This window comes from Mercenaria mercenaria, chromosome 1, assembly GCF_021730395.1.
Source record: "Mercenaria mercenaria strain notata chromosome 1, MADL_Memer_1, whole genome shotgun sequence".
NCBI lineage: Eukaryota > Metazoa > Mollusca > Bivalvia > Venerida > Veneridae > Mercenaria > Mercenaria mercenaria.
In genome coordinates this window covers 118925617-118947609 of record NC_069361.1, presented here as the reverse complement: position 1 = coordinate 118947609, position 21993 = coordinate 118925617, and the positions used below count along the sequence as shown (strand labels likewise).

Genomic DNA, 21993 nt, shown 5'->3' with positions numbered 1-21993 from the left:
TTGTCTGACTCTGTATCAACAGTTGTCAACATGTTTATAATAGAGCCAGGTAATACATGTATAGCTTAACGTATTATAAATGTGTTTTACAACTAAACTAAAATCTGAGAGTCTGTTATTTTGATTAACGACTGTTATTTTGTGACATGTAATTATGAATATAGCTCTATTTACTCAGTTTACTTATATATTTTGTGCAGTAAAATGTGTTTATCTTTTACAATTGAAGTAGATATCTAAATATTCTTCTTTTTTTTTTTTGGTAAAATATGGCCATTGGATATACCTAACATTTCATACATAATTACAATATACCGTTATAAGAAGATCTTTCATCAATAAAAATAGCGAAGTCATTTGAAGTGATACGAGTACAGACAGCAATGATTCTAAGTGAAAGGACATATGTATATAATCTTAAGAAAATTTTATGCAAATGAAAAAGATGTTGAATATCATTTTAATTTTAAGTAAGTATACACAACGCGTCAATTCATAAGCCAGTACAATCACATGACATGATATATATTTATGTAACAATTATAACATGACAAAATACTATGTTTTTAAATTAGCAATATGTCAAATATAAGCGTGAAACACTAGACAGATTTGAAAAAATCTGTGTAGTTTATAATAGTGTTAGATAAAAGTGGAAAGTTTAAAAGAGAGAGCGAGAGAGAGGAGGTGGTGGGGATGGTGATCTCTTTTACCTGGTATAGTTTTTGATATGTGAACAAATTACTTAATGAAAAATTAATGACATTATACTCTAGCTATAGAGGGGTAAGGGGATGACCAGGTTGATAAAGCTATTCTAACAATAACGACAAGTTTCGAGTAAAAATAAATACACATGAAGCGTGCAATAACTCAACTATTCAGTAAGAGAATGAGAGTAATGATTATTGTATAGTAATGCACAAAACATACGGAATCTGTTAAGTACGTTGAATTTTTAAAATATTGTGTTCCAGAGTGTTTTTGAACCAAAAGTGTCTAGTAATATCTAAAATATTCTAGTGAAAACTAAGTTTGATATTATGTTTTTCAGAGAGAAATATTTGGATATTTCATAGTTATTTAAAGTTCTTTTATATACCTGTATACAAAAAAAAGCTTTAAGCCAGTTTTACCCATTTTTAGTTCTGTGTCAATGCTGTTTTCTTTCGCTGTGAAATAACCAAATATATTTTACAGTTTTATTCAACAAATCCCTCAAAATGCAATAAATGGCGTTTTTTTTTTTGAAAAAGATCAAAGTAAATTTATAATACATACCTTGATGATATGCCATAAAGGTTAGACATGATACAAACAGTAAAACAACAAATAATCGCAGTCTGCTGTTCCAACAGGACCCTTCCAGTCTATAAATAGATCAGTATGATAACGGTATATACGCAGAACGCACACTTATTTTTTAAAATAAGTTAAAATGTATAAAATTCAGTTACACTCTTCTATCAGATTTTTTACTTTTCACATGTATAAAACCTGAATAAACGCAAGAACAAACAACATATATTTATGTAAAAACAGATCAGAAAATAACTGTCATTGTTATAATTATATTTATATATGATAATTTGATATATATTGTATTTAATATAAAAAATATCATTACGTTATCTTAAGATGGTTTAACAATATCGCCAAACAGAATATTGAATATCTCTAAATAGGAACGGTTATTTTTTTTTCATTTCCTTATTTTTTTTAAGATATTCTTATGTCATTTAATAATATCTGAAAATGCAATTAACATGTCTTTATTATATCCTTTATTGGTAGACAATAGTACCCCAGTACGTTTTAACTAATAAAATTTGATACTTTTAAATATAAAATGTCTCATTTATTTTATACATCAATAATTCATTTATTCCAACTGTATCGATTTAGTACCCATCTGTTATAATACAATTAATTTTGTATACACAAAAAATGTTATGTTTAGAGACATCATAAAATTCCGACACTTTCTACGGAAAATTGACGTAAAGTCAACATTTGTTGAAACATGTGACAGTCAATCTTAAATATGAGGAATCTTGAATAAAATAACATTTTTATTAAGTTTTATCAGTATTCAAATGTTGATACTGGTTTATGTTGTATTGACTTGTACCATGCCTGACATGTATCTTACCATTTCTGTAGTATGGTTTTCACATCACATTTTAGTACAAAGACAGTGTTGTTCATATATGTTAGACAATTGACATTTTACTGATAAGGCAATATCTCCTTTTAGATTATTTAGTATTCAATTATAGAAAGAATTAAGAATTTTTAAAACGTTTTTTAACTTCTAGCAGATAAACATGTAATCAATTTGGTCAGGATCGCGCCATTTCTCGTCCGAACAGTGTTGTATTCAAGCGGTCTTTACATAAAATTTAGCCTGGTGACCCATACATTTTAGCCATTTTTATGCTCACAATACAATTACTTATACACAAGAAAAACAGGAAAAATATCTATGAAACAGTCTTTTTTTTCAAAATTTAAAAATACATTCTTCACTATGGGCATTTTCCATTGAAAAAAGTTCACAAAAGTGAATATGAAACAAGTTTTTTTTCATTTGTACCCATTATTGTGAAGAAATAGTATTAAAAATATGACTATGATATCAAATATGTATATAATAACATATGTAAAAAGAATAAACCTTATTGTGCTGTCTTGATGCGTATTTTTAAAAAGAAGAAAATTATGAAAATGTTGAAAAATCGCTAGCCGTTTCAGCAAAAGCGGGTGTGTTCAAACTAATTTTTCACAAAAACAAGCCTGGTGACCTATTGTTTTTATTTGTTCATTGTTTTTAGCACAAATTTTCCTATCATATAGGTGAATTTGAAAAAAAAATCTATGAAAGGAAAAAAACTGTAGGAATTCTCTTTAATAATGTCCGAATATCATAAAATGAACTTGCGACTGCCAAACCAGAATCTATGTTTTGATAGCCGTAAATGAAATATATATATATATATGGTTTCCAAAACGGAAAGGTTCCATAGTAGAGTGAAGATATTAAAAAAATAGAAAATAAATGCCCAACAATACATTTATGATTAATTATTCATTCCTCGACCGGCTTCGACAAAATGATCATCAGGAGGATAGTAACGTTCATTAAAAATTAACAAGGGACAACGTCGTCATTGTAAATTTAGAAATAGTAAATAAAAAGGTAAACTATTAGTTTCTAATAAGATTGTTCGTGCAAGTTGCCCATGAATATATAACGAACTGAATACATTGTTCATCGTAAATTATTTTTATAGTGGAATCTGCATGTTTGTTAGCCGCTATTCCAAAATTTAGAGAATGCTCTTTAAATGTCACAGATAATATGAAGTAAAAAACCTTTACATTATCCCGACGCCGTAGAGTAATATGGCAACAACCATACTATCAAAAATGATTAATAATTTCTTCTAACATCCATTTTGTTTAATGACAAAAGAAGCACACTGTTAGGGTGAGCCTCAAAAGCCTGACCCAGAAGCGCTATAACAGTTTTGAGTAGACTGCCAGTAATTTAAATCAAATGTCTAGACATGTGAAATTATTTTCCTGCTCTACCTTTTTACAATTGACAAAAATATTAAATTACACGGGCGTTCCTCTTTTTTTATAAAACAATTCGTTTACTCTCATTTATGCTAATCTGTAAAGTAATCAGTCTATGAATGCAGGTTTACAACATCAGTAGTGAATATATCAATATTTTCGCCACATTCAATCAAATTTATGGACAGATAGAAATATTAAATTCAATAGAACTTACAATTTATTAATAAATAGAACACAAAGCTGGGGAGATAATAGCCAGCGATGATTAAAGTCATTCAACTTTATCTGCAATTAGTTTAAATGAAATCAACACACGAAACCAAAACATCACAATTCAATGAAGCGTACCTGCACAGGGGCAGAATTATTAAACTGTCATCATACTCTGAAAAAAAAAAGAACTATAAAAAATAAAATTGTGAATAGCAATTTAACTGTCTACGATACCGAACTTCATAATCTTATGGAGAATATGAATTGATTTCGCGAATGATAACTAGGATTAACTAACTGTTTTTAGGTAGAACTACATAAATCAAGGAAGATGATGCATGTGATTGGTAACTGATCGAAATAGAGGAATATTGTTCTGTACTCTCGTGATTATTCTTTTTTTTTTTTCAACTCGGATCACATTACACAAATACTCGTATGCATTTTATTATTATGCCATTCTTGTTTATAGTTCTGTTCATGTAATTTTTGCAGACTAATTTGATATTTTAGATTTGACATTATATTTCAAATATATGCTAAAACCTGTTTTGATGTTTGAAGGAAATGACCAAAATATATTATAAGTTATTATAATGACTTTACACTACTAACAAACTTGTTGAGCTAATATTGAGCTTGTTTATGTTATTTTTACATGGCCACAATTTTACCATCCAACAGATGTAATACAGATGTACTAATGGCACTAAAATCTCAACTTTGCCAAAAATGGACTTACGGCACTCGTGAATTAAGGCGACTAGATGAGGAAAGCATATTCCATCATTTTAAAAGACGGTTTTCAAAGCTCTGCATTTCTCCCTGACTTTGTCCTTACCCCTGATGCCCTCGAGAAATCTTTAAATCAAACATTCTGAGTGTGTTTTAAGTTAATTAGGTATATCGTAGTCTAGTCCAGACTTCAATAAATGTGAGAGGCACAGGCTTTTTTTTAGTATTTGGTCCCGTATCCTTTTAAATATAATTTATGTATGCTAAATTCAAAACATATATTGGCCATATGACAAATCATTTTCATAGGTCAAAATAGTGAATAAAATGGCCGCAAAAGTAAGATAAATTAAGAATTTTGAAATAAATATGTAACAGTATCGCAATTATCCAAACATATGTGTTTTTATCAAAGTAATATGTAACATAGTAACAGATAAAATTAACTACACTTTTTTCAAAAATAATTAACTTTTAATATAAATGTATGCTCCGTTTAGAGAAAAATAAATATTAAAAAAGCACTCCAACTTGACTATTTCTCCAAAATGATGATTATTAACAACTTCACGTTGGTTATAATTGCAAAGCTATTGTTGAATAAAATGCACTAAATATTTGGAATCATTTTACAGTTCAGAAGCTAAATCCATGAACTGTTTGTCATATAATTATTGCAATATAATGTGGATCTAACTATTTTAGCCTGAATGTATGTTCGAGTTCATACTGCTGGCAATGCTTTTATCGCATTTACATGCATATGTGCATACGAGCCGTGTCTCTTTATATTTATATCTGAGGGTACACTTGAAAGCAATTAACATTAAACAAGCTTGAGAAATTGGATCAAGGGTAATAAGAACTGGCTTAAGTGTGTTAGAGGCATGTGTTCAGGACTTGTAGCCCTGCCAAACATATTAATTCGAGCACTGTCAACACTTATTTTGCAAATATAATATTCACAGTTTTTCATTACCTCATCACATATGTGTCCATACCCAAGAGCTTCTATCAGTTTTGCATTGGTTTAAATGCAAAGATCCCATAGAAATATGATAATGTGTCACAGGCAGTGGGAGCATTAAAGGCAAGTATATTTCTAACTAATGGTTTATCTAAAACTGTGTTGACCTGAATGTATTTTTTGTCTTTTTTACTTTTCCAGTCATCATCCAAACTGTTGCGTTTATTTTCTTCAGGCGGTATAGTAACAGCAAGCAAATGTCAGTATCTCTGACAGAAACAACAACAGTGTTACAATTTGATCGTTTACTGCCGTGAACAGCATGGAGACTGATTCTTTTACCTGATTCCAGATCAGGTAAAAAAAATAACCCTCTTGAGAGTTAAAATGTTTTGTGATTTGATCTAGCCAGTGACCTTTTTTGACCTTAGACAATAAAGTTTCAAAAATGACTAAGATTTGATAGACACAAAATTCCTGATAATGTTTAATAAAATTCAGGTACAAGCTTCAGAGTGTCAACAATACTTTTCTATGACTCGACCTAGTGACGTAGATTTTTTATTTGAATATTTTAGTTGCATTTTAAGATCGTAGATCAAGATTTTTACTTGAATAAAACTGCTGTTCTTGTCACTTTTCGGGAGTGTTTTAACAAGAAAGAAATAATGTGATAACAAATAGATTCTCAATCTTACGTGCTGTTAAAATACTTCAATATATATGCGAGTTCCGTGGCGAAACTTAAAATTATTACGGCCTGATAACGGATAATTCAAAAGGAAATGGCGTAAATGTCGAAAAATAAACAACGTCGGCATTCCAGCTGATTTCATGCAAATCTAATATGACGTTTGGAGACAATGGCCCAGTTGTTCAAAACTTTAGTTAAATTTAACGAATCGTTAAGTTAACGGTCGTTAAATTTTGATTATTACGTTAGCTAACGAAATGTTAAATTTTCAGTTGTTGAAAGTGCTGTTAAAATTTTTGTTATTTAACGAATCATTAAAAATTTAACAAGGACATCATACCCCATAATACACCACTTTTTACACTTTCTCTTATAACATTGAAAAAATGCTTCAATACCAAAAATTGTGTTACCTTTTGTGTAGCTAATAGCTTTTCATGTTGTCCATATTCCTGTTTTTTTTTTCTTGCATATAATATGTATGCAGTCCCTCATTATTTTAACTAGTAATGTCACTTACACCTGTTTTTGTAGACTTTACTGACGACAGCACATTTAGTTGATTATTGTTCTAGTTCAAAATACAAAACAACAAGTCAACACCATGTGAAGTGCCAGTAATATTTTGTCACACGTTTTCGCTACCTTCTCTTTTGTTATTCTCCAAAGTTTATCCACTTCATATCCCAATATTTCCTAGTTATTTGCAATACGTCCACATTCAGGTATAATTCTGCAAGTTATATCAAGGTTATTATCCAAGCACTTTTGTTATTCTTCCAATTTTATTTTTTTATGTAAAACTACATTACATCTTCCAAGAAATGTCAAAGGAAGTACTGACTGGATTAACTCCCTTTGATTTTGAGGCCCCACCTCGGGGTATATCTTTTGTTTTTTTTTCTTTTATTTAGACAGTCAATTTGATTTGTGTCGTGTGGAAGCTGTTATCTCTGACCACTTGTACTTCTCAAATATCATTTAGGAATATAGAAACAATTATTTCAAGAATGACACAGATTTGCTTTTAAAATTAAAAGTAAAGCAGCAGTTTATGTTCCTAAATGTATGAGCCGCGCCATGGGAAAACCAACATTTTTTCACTTTTTTTTTTTTTGGTTGGGTTTAACGTCGCACTGACACAATTTTAGGTCATATGGCGACTTGTGGGTTTGCTGTTCGCTAACATTTTCTCTAATTGCAATAGACTTGAAAGCGAGCAGCATCCGCGCAGTCTGGTCTGGATCAATGCCGGATGTAAATGCACTATGTTGGTTTTATCATGGTGCGGCTCATATAACTATCTCCCTTTTGTTGATCATGAAATGGTTGATAAAGACTGTTTTAAAAAGACTTTCATTGAAATTAGTAGAAATATACAGCTTTAAAAACCGAGTTTTAAACAGAGGCGATAATCACAAAAAGATGTAAAAATAATTAAAACATGCATGCATTTTACAATTTGTACATAGAAAATTGGCTCTATTTTTTATTTGTAATTTTGTTCATTTTAGTTCCTGTTTGAATATTAATTGTCTTCTTTAATAATCACTCACTTTAGAATATATACTTTAGTCTAGCAATTTAAACCTGAGAATTACTTCCCTAAATTAATAATTTAAAGGTCTTTGAACAGAATATATTAAAAGCGAAAAATGTCATTAGATACAATCAAAGAAGTATATATAAAATTATTTTTTAAAGCGCTTGGTACAACTGATTAAATGTGCATGGTCCAAAAGTGTAGCACTGACTCTTAAGATAGGTGCCTGGGATTTACATGTGAAATTCTGTCTCATTTTCAGGCAGAGTTTTATGCTAAATAAAAATAGGAATGCTTAGAAATATCCATATCAAATTTTTCCTGCATCAGAACACTTTAGATCTTACATGAGACTTGACCCCCTAAGTGTTACCAGAGGTTTGAGGCTATACCTTTATACCAAAAAGTAATAAATCTTGTTCCATACTACATTAAACAGCTGTTGTGGAAATTTCCTAAAAATGCAAATGTATAGTCTACAAAGAAAAAAAAATAAATGTATACTTTGCCTCAGTATGTAACTGAACAGTATGATTATGTCAAAAATTTAAATTACAGACATATCTAAATACTCTGAAGCCAGCTTATAAGATTGAATTCTTATCCCAACAATAAAAAGTATAATTTTTACACTTTATTTTTTAGGTAAAAATGTTGCAAATTAAGCTACATCAAGTACCATTTTGCAGACAGAAATGACTCAAAATGTGTTAGTTTGTATTTATTCCATTAATAAGAATTGGACCTTTTGCTGCTATATATGCTACAACAAAACATTACCACCATTCACATAATCCAAAACTTAATATAAGTATTTTCCAATTTATTAGATGGTATCTAGTATCTTGTTTTAACTAGTATTTCCAGCAAAATATATTTTTAACATTACCCAAAACTTCAGCTACATTAAAACAAAAAAAAAAAATAAGTGCCTCAGTAACAGTCTGTTACATGAAAATAGGAATTTCAATTCCCAAATGCAGTAAAACTGCGTGTTTTCAGTGACTATGACATTTAGTATTTGATGTATTTAGATTTCTCAAATGAAGTTACTTAAGGTTAAATTTTGCAATATTTGTCTATTTACAATGAGAGAATCAATTTTCAGCTTATTAATTTCCAGAAAATCATTTATAAATGACTTCACATTGATATAAAGCGCATATCAATTAAAGGGGGGTAATTTTACACCATACTGCAAAACATGCATGGGGGAATGCAGACTTGTGTGATTGTTTTATTGTTAAATGGAGGTCTAAACATCCCTTAGTGTATACAATTAATCAAATTGTTCTCTTTTATAATAGTTGTATTTTAGAACCTGGTTGTAAAAAATAAATGTCTCTGTCTATCAGCAATAGTATTACAGACAAACTTTTTAGATAAAAATTATTAGAAAATACAAACTGAAACAGAGAATCAGCCAAAATAATTTTTGGAGATAATAGAATATATCTAAAAATCCATTTTATTGCCTGAGATTACTATCACAAGAGTAATATTCCATGTTATGATTTTAGACAGGATAAAACCACATAGAGGTATGTAAAATCATGATTTGTGAATACATTAAAGGCAAAGAAAATCTCCTATATAAGTGACCCCCCCCCCCCCCCCCCCCCCAATACCAAACTTTTTAATCCCCAATATACAAGATCCTGTCTGGTCCAGTCTGATAAGGGTCCATAAAACCCCTGTAGACTTGACATGTAGCCTAATTATTGTCAGAGAATCATAAATTTTATTGCCTACAGATAAATTGGTTCTTTCCTGTGTTTTGCATTTTATTGATTAAAATGCTGTTTTTTGTTGTTGTTTTTTTAGAATATACACAAAATTATTTTAATTGATGTTGAGTAATGTCCCGACCAATTAAATAATAACTCTTATAGCGAAGCAATTCTTCTCACTCCTTAACAATTAAATAATTACTTAAAATTTAATAAAAGAAATTAAAAGTTTGTTTATTCAATGATTATGATCTTTTTATCAAAAGTAACAAAATAAAACCAAGAAAAAAAATGATAATTGCTGGATTTTATTAGAAATTAAAGAAGCGTTCAGTTGCATTTTTAATAGATAAAATGGAATATGGACAGAAGGATTTTATATATTAAAAATGCATAATTCCCCTTGTGTTGTCTAAATGACGATTCTTTTATGTATAATAAAATCCAGCAATAAAGAGATATCATTGTTCAAAATACACATAATTTATAATTTCTAAAAGCTATGTGCCTGAATGCATTTTTTGTATTTTTGATTAAAAAAAAAAAAACAAACAAAAAAAAAAACGCAATGATGAAATTTAATTGTTAAAAAACTTGATTACTGAAAATATGAAAAAAACACTGTTGTATCTTATCACTTTGTTTATTTAGCCCTAATTCAATCAAGCTTTCTAAACTCGTTATAAAGGTGAGAACTGATTTGCTATGAAGGTGAGAAATATCACCTGTAATTATGTACTGCACAGTAGCTATACAGTAGCTTATTATGATAAACAGAAGCAAGTCTATCAATGGTCCAGTCTTGTGTATTGGCCCTTACCACCAATACGCAGACCTTATCATTCCCATAGGCCACATACCTGGCATACCAGAATCAGTGTCTTTAAATATTAAAATGTAAAATAGCTTAATTCTTCTGCTAAAATGCGGCTGATTTAATAATATGTGACCATAAATTTGTACCAGAATTATTATGTATCTAACAAATTATGTACACAATATCAAACTTTTTTTTGGACAAAGTAATAAGGATGTGGCCTTTTCTGTATTATATTATTCAAAGGTACAAAGTGAAAAAATAAAGGATAGAACTGCTTGTACAAAAATAAAATAGATGAAAAATTCCTTGTCCAAGTGTATGAATTTTTACTTTCTGCTGTCTTATTACTTTTTTCCAGTGAACAACAGACTCACAGTGAAACTGGAAATATGTGCCCTTTTAAAATATATATTTATCATATTTTCAAATCCTGTTGCATTATTTGGAAACAATATAGATCAGCCCTAGTCTTATTCAGTAGGTAAACTATATATTTGTGTAAATGTGGCACCTAACAGCATTTTACTTACTCGGATCCACCATTCATTACATTCTCCTACACGTTATGTAAAATAAAATTATTTTGGTGTATTATACCTAGATGTAATGCATAAATGAGTGTGGACAGAAAAATAACTAAAAAGTCCAACTTAATTTTCCTTTCACTAAACCATTTGCATGCAGTACATGCAATTAATATCAACAGTCACTGTAATGTCTGTGGAATTTAACTTCAAATTCGAAGCAGGTACAACCTAGATACTTTGCCAGTGGACTAGCCTGTGGCATGTCCAGGAAGCAGTAGCTGTGATTAAACAAAGTTAAAGATTTCACTATATTTTATAGTTAAATTTAAACAATTTTAAAATCCACTAACTATCCAGCAACTAACTAATTTCTAGCTGTAGAAATCCTTTACCTGCTTTCTCCTTTTCAACTATTCTGTCCCCCATTATTTTGCATGTCATGATCTTTGTGAGTGTAATATTTCATAGCTTCTCTTTTTATGATTTATAAAATAACAATGATTTATATGTAAAAGGCCCTTGACTGCATAAAATGTGTTTAACAAACTACTTAAATTCTGTATTATCAAAAATATGTTGTTAGAATGCATGTATATGAGCAGCCTGAATACATTTCCAAGTTCAACTTATAGCTGTAACAGAGGTGTCTGCGTAAATCTAAATCATCAGACATTCGTTAGAATGATTATCAGATATTAGGTGTGATACCATAATTTAGTTCACATGTCAGTCATTGAAAAGTAGGATTTTATATATATCTTTAAGCAGAATTATAACCACCCTTGTTATCCGGATAATACGAAATGATGTGATAATTCGTATATGCTACAAACTGGGGGAAATGTCAATCTTGGTATGGACATAGTTTTTGTCAATATTTTCTTATTACTCATTCTGATTGTTTAAAGTATTATAACTGATTCAACATGGTTTAGAAGTTGTACCATTTACACTAAACAATTTGAATATGGGACATATTGTTCAGTATGGAGAGCCCCAAACAATGTGTACATTTTGTTTTTGAGAATGAGTTTGGCGATTCAAAGCGTTGTCAACCTCATTTAATGGACTTTCGGTAATGAAAATTATTTTGTATTATTCAGTTATTATATAAACAATGATATGAACATATTCAAATGTTTTTATTTTAGATCAAATAACCCACATTGACAAATATATAAGCATATGTAGTAGTCGATGGATACTGACCCAAGTGTTCATAGAAATTTCGAAGATAAAGCCCGAAATGCTTTGAGGATAATAGCCAATATTGTAGTTTGAAATTTTGCATATGCTGTTCTAAAGGTACCGATTGTTGTATATTGAAGAAAATGTGGTAACTAATGGCTGTAGCATGCCAAAGGTAATGTTTTATACACATGGTCAGTACCAGATGTTCGTGAAACATTTTATCAAAAGGGTAAATGTCTATGTGTTTGTAAAATTCTGTTTTAAAACTCAAGTGCGCTGTCAGAAGGTTCTAAAGCTTACACGTCTGTATCTTTTCTGCTAGATTTTGGTAAAAAATTAAATAAGGCAGAACAGGTAAATTTAACACCTGAATCTAAATGAGCTGAGATTCCACATGGGGAGTGGGTACACCCGTATTTAGAAATTAAGTATGCTAGGGGTCTGTTAGCATTTTAAGATTGTGAAAATAATGGCACTTTAACAGGTCAGTTTTGCATGTTGAATACTGCTGTGAATTCATAGAAGTACATTCTCTTAATCCCTTAACTGATAATAGTTTGATATTGTACTTAATGACTCACATGCATTTCTATACTGAAATATAAAGTGTTGGTCCCAGTGTATAGGATAAGATCTACGTTCATTAACTTAATATTTATTCAATATCCCTGTGGAAAATAGGGTCGTATAACAATAGACGCGTTGTGTACTTTAACAATCTATTCTCTGAAACCGTCAAACCAAAAACATATACATAGTAAGTGACGTCAACGACGTCTTACATACAATGGCGGTAAATAACGTCATACATATAAGAGCGTTAATCCCAACATACTGGGGGCCGCGAAATGATTAATTACTCAAGTGTTCAGTATTAAAATATGAAATTTGAAGTTAACTAAGAGTCAGTTTAGGAATAAACTTGAATGCACTGAATAACTTATTAGCCGATGCAGAACTATTTAAAATTGGCAATAAATCGTAAACTATGCATATATAAACAAATATGCAATTTTCACAGCTGAATTACAATCTTCAGTTTCTGACAGCAAAGTTTGTCGGTCAGTCTTTTTCACGGAACATTATCACATAGCGCGATCTTCATGAAACATTTATTAACAGTCACTTTGTTTCTAAAGGATAAAGTTTAACAATCGGTCTCACTAAAATTCCATTGTTTGATTTAACTTTCGCGGCACGTACAAGTCCATCTTTCCCGTAAACGAGTTCCTGAATAACACCTAATCTCCACCGCGCACGTGGTGTATCTTCATGGATTTGAACAACGTCACCAGGTGAGATCTTCTGTTGGTTGTTTCCCGTCACTCGGTGGTATTCACGTAAGGCCGTCAGGTATTCATGTCGCCAACGTTCCCGGAAATGATCAATTAGTTGTTTCTGTACCCTGGCTCTTTTGGTAAGACTGGAACGACTGCCAGCCGTTGGATCTGATAACGTTTCAACTGGAACATTTTGTGATGGGAGGTACGTCACTTGCCGACCATATAACAGGTGCGAGGGAGGTACGTCACTTGCCGACCATATAACAGGTGCGATGGAGTCAAAGGTACTGGGTCCGAGACATCGGATGATACATAGGTAATTGGCCGATCATTGAGTATCGCTTCTACCTCGGTGGTTGTCGTCTGGAGTTCCTCTAACGTAATAAATCTGCGACCTAGAACTTTCTTTAGAGTATTTTTGGTAATTCCTATTAAGCGCTCCCACCATCCGCCGTACCAGGGAGCTCTCGTCGGGATGAAATACCACTGTGTACCTTCCTGACTTAGAGTTTCTCGTATGCTCTGGGATTCAAACAGCTGACGTATATATCTTGATGTAGACTGGAACGTTGCTGCGTTATCAGAAACCATTATACGTGGTAATAACTTTCTACTGCAAAATCTTCTAAACGCCTGTAGAAATGATTTTTCTGTTAAATTCTGAACAACTTCTAGGTGTAAAGCTCGTGTAGAGGCGCAAGTGAAAAGACATATATAAGCTTTCTCCTGGTTTCCATGACGATCTTTAACGTGTAATGCACCTGTAAAATCTACTCCAGTTACTGTAAATGGAGGACTGTCTTCAAGACGATATTTCGGTAGGGGTGGGGGATTTGGGGCTTTGTACGACTTTCCATTCACTTTGTTGCAGGTAATGCATCTGCGTAGTTCTGTCTTGACACATCTGCGAATCGAAGGTATCCAATACTTCTGGCGCAAGTATGTTATACCATACAGTTGAAACCATTTCTTCTGAATTGGCTCTGGTAGAATTGTATCCCATGGATATTTCTCTTTCCACAGATCTTGAAGAAGAATCTTTGCACGTACTAAGACTGGATTTAGTAAACCAAGTGGATCGTATATTCTCGATGTGTATTGTAGAATAGCACGTTTTGTCATATCCGGTATTACAGGAAGTTCCTTATTCGGGTAAGATATCTCGTCTGTGACGGTGAGCCAAAGCATGCCTAGAACCTTTGTAATCTCGCCGGTGTCAAGGACACCTTCTGCTGAAGCAGCTGATCTTAGCTGTTGACTATTTGATGCCCAGGACCTCAGGTTAAATCCTCCGTTAAGCATCAAATCTCTTGTTTCTCGGAAAAACTTCAAAACTTCTTCTTCTGTTGAAAAACTTGATATTATATTGTCCACATACAAGTCCCGTTTAAGAAATCTGCTGACCCAACTAGAAGCGTTGTTTTCTAGATGCTTGAGTAATGTGGCATTTAAGATGAATGGTGAACACGTGGCACCGAAGAGTACGGATTTGAACCTGTATGTCGTGAATGGACTGTCTGGGTTACCTGGGTCACTCAGCCACAGAAATCTGGTCATATCTCTATCTTCTTTATCCAGTCTTACATTGAGAAAAGCCTTTTCTATATCCGTGGACACTGCATACTTGCCAAGTCGGAATCGAATCATGATATGTGAAAGGTCATTCAATGTGGGTGGAGTAGAGTCTAAACAGTCGTTTAAACTGGGTTTCTGTGATGTTTCTTGGCAACTACAGTCATATACGATACGTATAGGCGTCGTGGCTGAATTCTTCTTCACTGCATGGTGTGGAATTTAGTGCATTCGATCGGGTTGTTGTTCATTCTCGTCCACTTTCTCAATAAAATCTCGCCTCTCTTGATCTTGTATGATCTCTGAATATTTCTGAAAGATGTTCGGTTCTCGGCGGAGCCGTCTTACAAGGGATTCTGTCCTTTTCTTTGTCACTTCTAAGTTTGTAGGGAGTGGGGCGTGGTCTTCTTTCCAGGGCAGTTTTGCTTCATATTTTCCATCAATGAACTTAATACTGTTTTGTTGATATGTTTCTAGTTTACATACATCTCTGTCGTCTTCGGGGCTGATTCCAACAGATTCTAGTTTCCAAAATTGTTCTATGTCTGTAGTCATCACGTTCAGTGCGAAGCAGGACTGAGTCATAACATTAGTAACTGGAACTGGACCCGAGAGTAAATATCCAACCCTCGAACTCACGGCTGTAGGACCATTTCCTCAAATTATCTTATTTCCCACTATTTTCCAAAAATGGTCAGCTCCTATTAGTAATGAAATCTCGAACTTGTCATCGTCTATAACGGGATGCGCTAACTTCAGGTGTCTGAGATACGGTAACGACGTTACGGACTGCGAAATATTACGTAGCGGAACGGCAATTACTGGAACGATCAAAACATTTAGAGGTATCTTGTCGCCGTCGTCGGTAAGTAAATATATTGTTGCCGTCTTCAGATGTCGTACTTTCTGAGATGAATCTCCAAACGCTGCCAGATTGACGACAGTGTTGTCACAAGGTTTGATGTTTAGCTGATCTGCGAGTTTCTCCGATATAAATGAACACTGAGCCCCTTCATCAAATAAAATATTTGCTTGAGCGTACTGATTTTCTGCGTAAACTTCGGCGACTGCGTTTTTTAACAAAACTTCCGGTCTTGGGCTAAATGTGGAGTTGAATAAAGCGGCTGTTTGCTGACTTCCGGTACTACTTGCTGCGAAACTTGGCATTGGCTGACATCCGTGTCCGGTGTCTATTCTTGCTTCTGGTCCATTTTTACAAATACTAGTGTGGTGTTTGCCTTTACATTTCAAAAATCTAAAGTTCGAACGGCATTCAGAAACCTGGTGGAATTTCAAACAGTTAAAACATACACGTTTTTTCTTAATAATGTCTCTGCGACTGTTTACATCTGTGACTTTTACACAGTCGTTGGCATGGTGATTTTCACTACAATAAATGCACTGGTTTTCGTTGCGCGGAAAAATTGTTGATTTCTGTCTTCTTCCATTTTTCGACCTTTGTCGCGCGCTCGTGAAAAATGAGGCTGTTGCTGGATAGTCGTCTGCGATCTCAGAAGGTTTTCCGGCTTCCATGATATTCAGTTCGCGATATAACGCCTTTCGTAATTCGTCTAGCTGCCAATTGTCACTTCCATGTTCTCTCGCTAAATTCTTTCTAATTTCTGCTGGTAACTTGTCAATTATCACTGGCACAAACAAAGTCCCATAGTTACTTTGACACTCGCCTAACGACTCCAAACCGCGAATGTAAGATTCCAATTTGTCTATATAATTTCTCAAGCCGTGCAATGTATAACCTGGAGCTGGGATATTCAATAACGTCTGCATGTATGTATGAACAATCTTGTGTTTTTGTCCGTACCTTTCTTTCAGTAGATTGATTGCTTGGATGTAATTCGCGTTTGTCAGAGCAAATCCATGTATAGTTTGAGCTGCACTGCCCTCTAGCTGATTCTTGAGGTAGTTAAATTTTTGCACTTCACTGAGGTTAGGATTTAGATGAACTGTAGATTCATAAGCGTCCCAAAAACTCTGCCACTCAATAATATTACCACTAAATACCGGAAGTGTTAGTTTTGGAAGTCTCTGATATTGTAAAGAATTTGCAAAAGAAGTACCTGATTGTCTTTGTCCACTCTGCGCTTCCGTAGATTCCGCAGAAACAGCTGTCATGCGTGATCGACTGTCCTCTCCTAGCGCGTTCGCTGTATTGTTCGTGTTTTCATCCTGTTGCGTCTCTTCACCGTCTATTCTGCATTTCAAATTATTGCTGAATTCCTTTAAATGCTGTAATTTTACTTCAATGTCCAAACAAAATTCCTGAGCGCTCACGATTTCCTCTTCGATTTCCGTCACTTCTGTTGCTTCTAAGATTTTATCGTTTAATGCCTTTACTGTCTCTAGTGTTTGCGATATTGCTTTGATTATTGTTTTGAACAGGATCCAATCGGAATTTTCCTTTGCCGTATCGATTTTCTGCAACTGACTCGTAATAACTCGGTAATGTCCCTCCCGTATCGAACGTAATTTCTCTGCCTTCATGGTTTTTTTTTTCGTCACGGCACCAAAATGTGGAAAATAGGGTCGTATAACAATAGACGCGTGTACTTTACCAATCTATTCTCTGAAACCGTCAAACCAAAAACATATACATAGTAAGTGACGTCAACGACGTCTTACATACAATGGCGGTAAATAACGTCATACATATAAGAGCTTTAATCCCAACAATCCCCTTCCTCTTCATCTGTAAGTTCAATAAATTAAATTGATGTTATGAATTGTAATTGAGATCAATTTTATTTTTGCTTTGTTCCTTGGGCTATAATAACCATGGTATTTTGACTGCTGTTCAAAATCTGTGGTATGTTTTGTGGTGTTGAAAATCCTGGGCATTTTTGAAGACAGTAATATACGTCTCGTAGATCTTGGTAGGATGAAGATAACCTCCAGCCAAATTCCAAAAGCCATTTCTAAAGGAGCTAAAGATCTGTATAGGTTGATTGCCGGATACCCCATCCAGCACTAAAACAAGCGCCAATATATGGCCATATCTTTTTGGCATTCCTTATCGGGTCTTTATCCAAAGTTATCATTCGGATTATCTCTGTAATTGTAAGAATTACATTCATGGAAAGAGAGTGTTAAAATTTCTTTCCGATAACATACTAGGCAAAAACTCTTAATCTGCGATGGATTTCATATGCTCTTTTTATTAGGTTGCTGTGCCTGTTACCAGTATAACAAGAGCTGTCGGAGGACAGCAACGCTCGACTATTCAACAGCCTTTTCAACTGAATGAATGCAAAAGTCGAAAAAGTGGCATAATTTTGTTAAAATGGGAAAAGGTTAAGGAACCTTCACAGTGCTTATCAGCTTATGACTGATACTCATGACTGAGTGTGTGAAGTTTCAATCCTTTCCCATTAGTGGATACTGAAATACTAGCTTACATACAAAAACTTTTAAAAACCTAAAACTGCTAAGTTAAAAAAGGGGCATAATTTTGAAAAATGCAAAATAGAGTTATGGGACCTGCACAGTGCATGTCAAATCATGACAGTGAACAAGTGCGTGAAGGTGCAATCCATTCCCATTAGTGAGAACTGAGATACCAGCTTACATACAAAACCGTAACCAAGAATTTCTAAGTAGATAAAGAGACATGATTTTGTAAAAAAGCAAAATAGAGTTATGAAACCTGTGCAATGTAGGTCAGTTTATCACACTGAATAAGTGTGTGAAGTTTCAATCCATTCCCACAAGTGGTTACTGAGATACCAGATGCAAAACCTTAACCAAATCGGGACGCCGACGCCGACGCATGGGTGAGTCCAATAGCTCTACTATTCTTTGAATAATCGAGCTAAAAATCGTTAACAAGTTCATATCATCATGTTGTTACAAACTCATTCACCAAAATATTTCCACACATACAAACTGGTCAATGTGTAATGGTTTGTAAATGAAAGAAGTCAATGACGGCTATTATCCACTTTCAAAGACAACAAATGTAGGGCATTATTCATGGTCATTTTCGGCTATTATCCATTTTTCACACAAGGATCAATATAAATGGTTTTGGCATAAAAACGGCAAACGTAAACAACTTACTCTAAACTATGTCAGATAGTGAAATGGTAGTGCTGTATATACAGTGAATTACAAGCATAAAAAATAATTCTAAATATTTTTTATGAATTTTCAAACTAAACTTGCATGGATTGTGTAAACTATTTAACATACTGTGTATTGTATTCACAAAATTAAAGTAAAATAATTTGAGTTCCATGGAAACAAATCACTATTCATTCTTTTTACAACATCTGGTGGTTAAAATCTCTTATCAAGCCACAGCAACTTACCGAAAAACCTGAAATTTTCAGAAGCGTTCATCTGTCATTTTGTAGCATTTTGGAATAATCACAGCATTTCGTATTATCCGGATAACAAGGGTGATAACAGCAATTTTAATTTCACATCATGACTTAAATTTAAAACACACAAGCTTTGATTTGCAATTGCGGGGAGTTGGCGTTAAAAATGTAATAATAACCATAGTTATCATGGTGATGCTTATGCAGTATTTCTGGAGGCAGCATTTGAGTTAATAAATATTCTGAAAGAATAAAGTAACCATATTATTAACATCTTAAGGTCATTCATATCCATGGTCCTCTCTTAAAATTTCCTGCAACATCTAACATTGACTAGCTCCTGACTATGATATTTTTCATTTAATTTTTGTTTTTAAAGTTGTGAATATAGCCAGTCTATATTATCCTATGTCCAACATTACCATCACTTCTCTGAGACAATATCAGATTCTGTAAAATAGACTGACATTAATTTTGTCACTATTATGGAAAACAAAAGTAAATCACAAAAATCTGAAATTTTGTGACACATTCTTTACTATCAGTCTATTGGCTAGCCTACCTCTAGGCATACAGACACTAAATAGAAAAAATGCGGGGGGAAAATGGTAGTCGCATAATAGCAGATTCAAAAAGTAATCAGATTTTTTGCTCTGTAGAGCCATTTTCCTTATTTTCTTTGCAATTTTGTTTTGCTAAAATCACATGACAGATCTATGCTGGACATGTAGGTAGCATTTTCATAATGAAATAACGACATAACAAAACTTTTCATGGAAACTTAGATCATACGCCACCAAGTTGGGGTCTCATTTTTTAGCTGATTTTGCAGATTGTAAATATTTTTCTTGCATCAAATATGACCCCCACTTTTCTTTTGATTTTTATTTAGCACTGACAATATTCTTTAAGAAAATGTAGTTTACAGACATTTAAAATGGGTCCTGATGTGAGCTGCGGACATTGGAAATAGGTCAATTTTATATAGAATAAAGAACAAAAACTATTAAGTGTGTTATAACCTCTAACCCTCTTCATAACACTTACCACTAAGTAGGTACAGATACTAAACATTAATTTGAAAGTGACTACAGTTGAACTGGCCTAAATGGCCACCTTTTAAGCAGCCACTTTTCTTTTAAGCAGCCAATCAGCTAACTTTCCAAACTGACTTCACATTCTTATTTGAACTTGTCTGAAGAAGTCACCTGCTTTAAACAACCACTTAATACTTCCAAATAGGCATCAAAATAAAGAATATTAAATAAAAAGTCACAGGAGATATACTGCCTCAATGGCTCAATGGCTATGTATTACTAAGGTCTTCCATTAGGGCAAGCGCCTGCTCCCTATGAGCGCAAAGACAAAATTGTACGATGGCGAAATATCACAGTATGATGGTGAAGCGTAACAGTACGACTGATAAGTGTTACAGTACAATGGCAAAGTGCAGTATTACGTTGGTGAAGCACGGCAATACAAAGGCTATGCATGACAGTACGATGGTGAAGTGCGACAGTACTATGGTGAAGCGCGACAGTACAATGGTGATACTACAATGGTGAAGCGCGACAGTGCGATTGCGAAGCATGACACTGATGATGAAGTGTGACAGTACGATGGCAAAACACAAAAATATGACGGGCTGTCACCATCGTACTGTTGCACTTTGCCAGCATACTGTTGCGCTTCGCCTTCATACTGTCGTGCCATCACAATTTTACAGTTGCGCTTTGCCATTGTACTGTCACGCTTGGCTATCTTTCCGTCATACCTTCTTGCTTCATGCTCATTGGGAGTAGGCGCTGGCCCTAATAGAACACCATGGTTTTGTGTGTCTCTGTTGTGTCATACCAAAGATGTTGGAAAAGTACTGGTAACTCCCTTGCTTGACACTCAACATTTAACTTGAGGGGTTGTTTCCGATGATTTTATAAGCTTTTGGTCACAGTCATGTTATAGTTTATCATAAGCATGCTACTTTTAATAATTATAAATTTATTTATTTTGCATAGTATCATAAATGTCAATCACATATCATACCTGTCCATTTTTTTTTAATATACTGTATCTATTTTGGCAATTCAAAGAGTTTTTAAGACAAATTTAAATAAATACTAGGTACATGTTCAAAATATATACTTTACCAAACTTCTTGGCACTTTAAATATTTTAATACTTCTAAATGTTGGTATTTAATAGCAATAAGTAACAATTTTTATTACTTCCCTTTTATAAATACAGCACACATGAATCAAGCATGTTTCTTACTTAGATATATGTTTTTCATTAGTATTAACAGTTTATGCAAGAGAAATAAAGGTAGATAGTACACTCCTGGGTTAGTTTTATACAGAATAAAGAACATTTTAGATGGTGGGAAATTGCACAGGATCAAGTTTTTTTCGTTACTCTTGTCAGGGCCTCGTTCACTTTTTTTATTTTGATATGTTGTAAGCAGAAAAAATCGAAATACTTTAGTAAATAAAGAAAAGTATGTACTTGAATTTTAGTAGAGATTTCTATAAAAAAAATAGGACAGTTGATTGTTAGGCACTGTGTATTTACCTTTTGATTTTCCTTTGTCATATTCTCATTGTTGTAAGCAACTTCAACATTTGTTGTGTTTTGAGGTTATGTTTACGATTGCAAATAAATACAAAGGAAGTGGAGATCAACATGTATTTCTGAACTAATGAGAAGGGGTATCTCCTGCTTTTCTCTTATTCTGCATTACTGGCTTTTCCAATCAACTATCTGGCATTTCAACCATATTCACCGAGGTCAGGAAGTATA

General features: G+C 33.3%; 1 protein-coding gene across 3 annotated transcripts in view; it reads right to left on the bottom strand.

Moving 5' to 3' along the window:
* The window catches only part of LOC123524969 (carbohydrate sulfotransferase 11-like), an 89909-nt gene that overhangs the window by 11251 nt on the left and 56665 nt on the right, over positions 1-21993 (bottom strand). For all 3 annotated transcript variants that reach the window (XM_045303622.2, XM_045303630.2, XM_053521939.1), the window contains exon 3: positions 1282-1370. In XM_045303622.2, coding sequence (XP_045159557.1) covers positions 1282-1370 — 89 coding nt within the window. The remainder of the gene's footprint in view (positions 1-1281; positions 1371-21993) is intronic.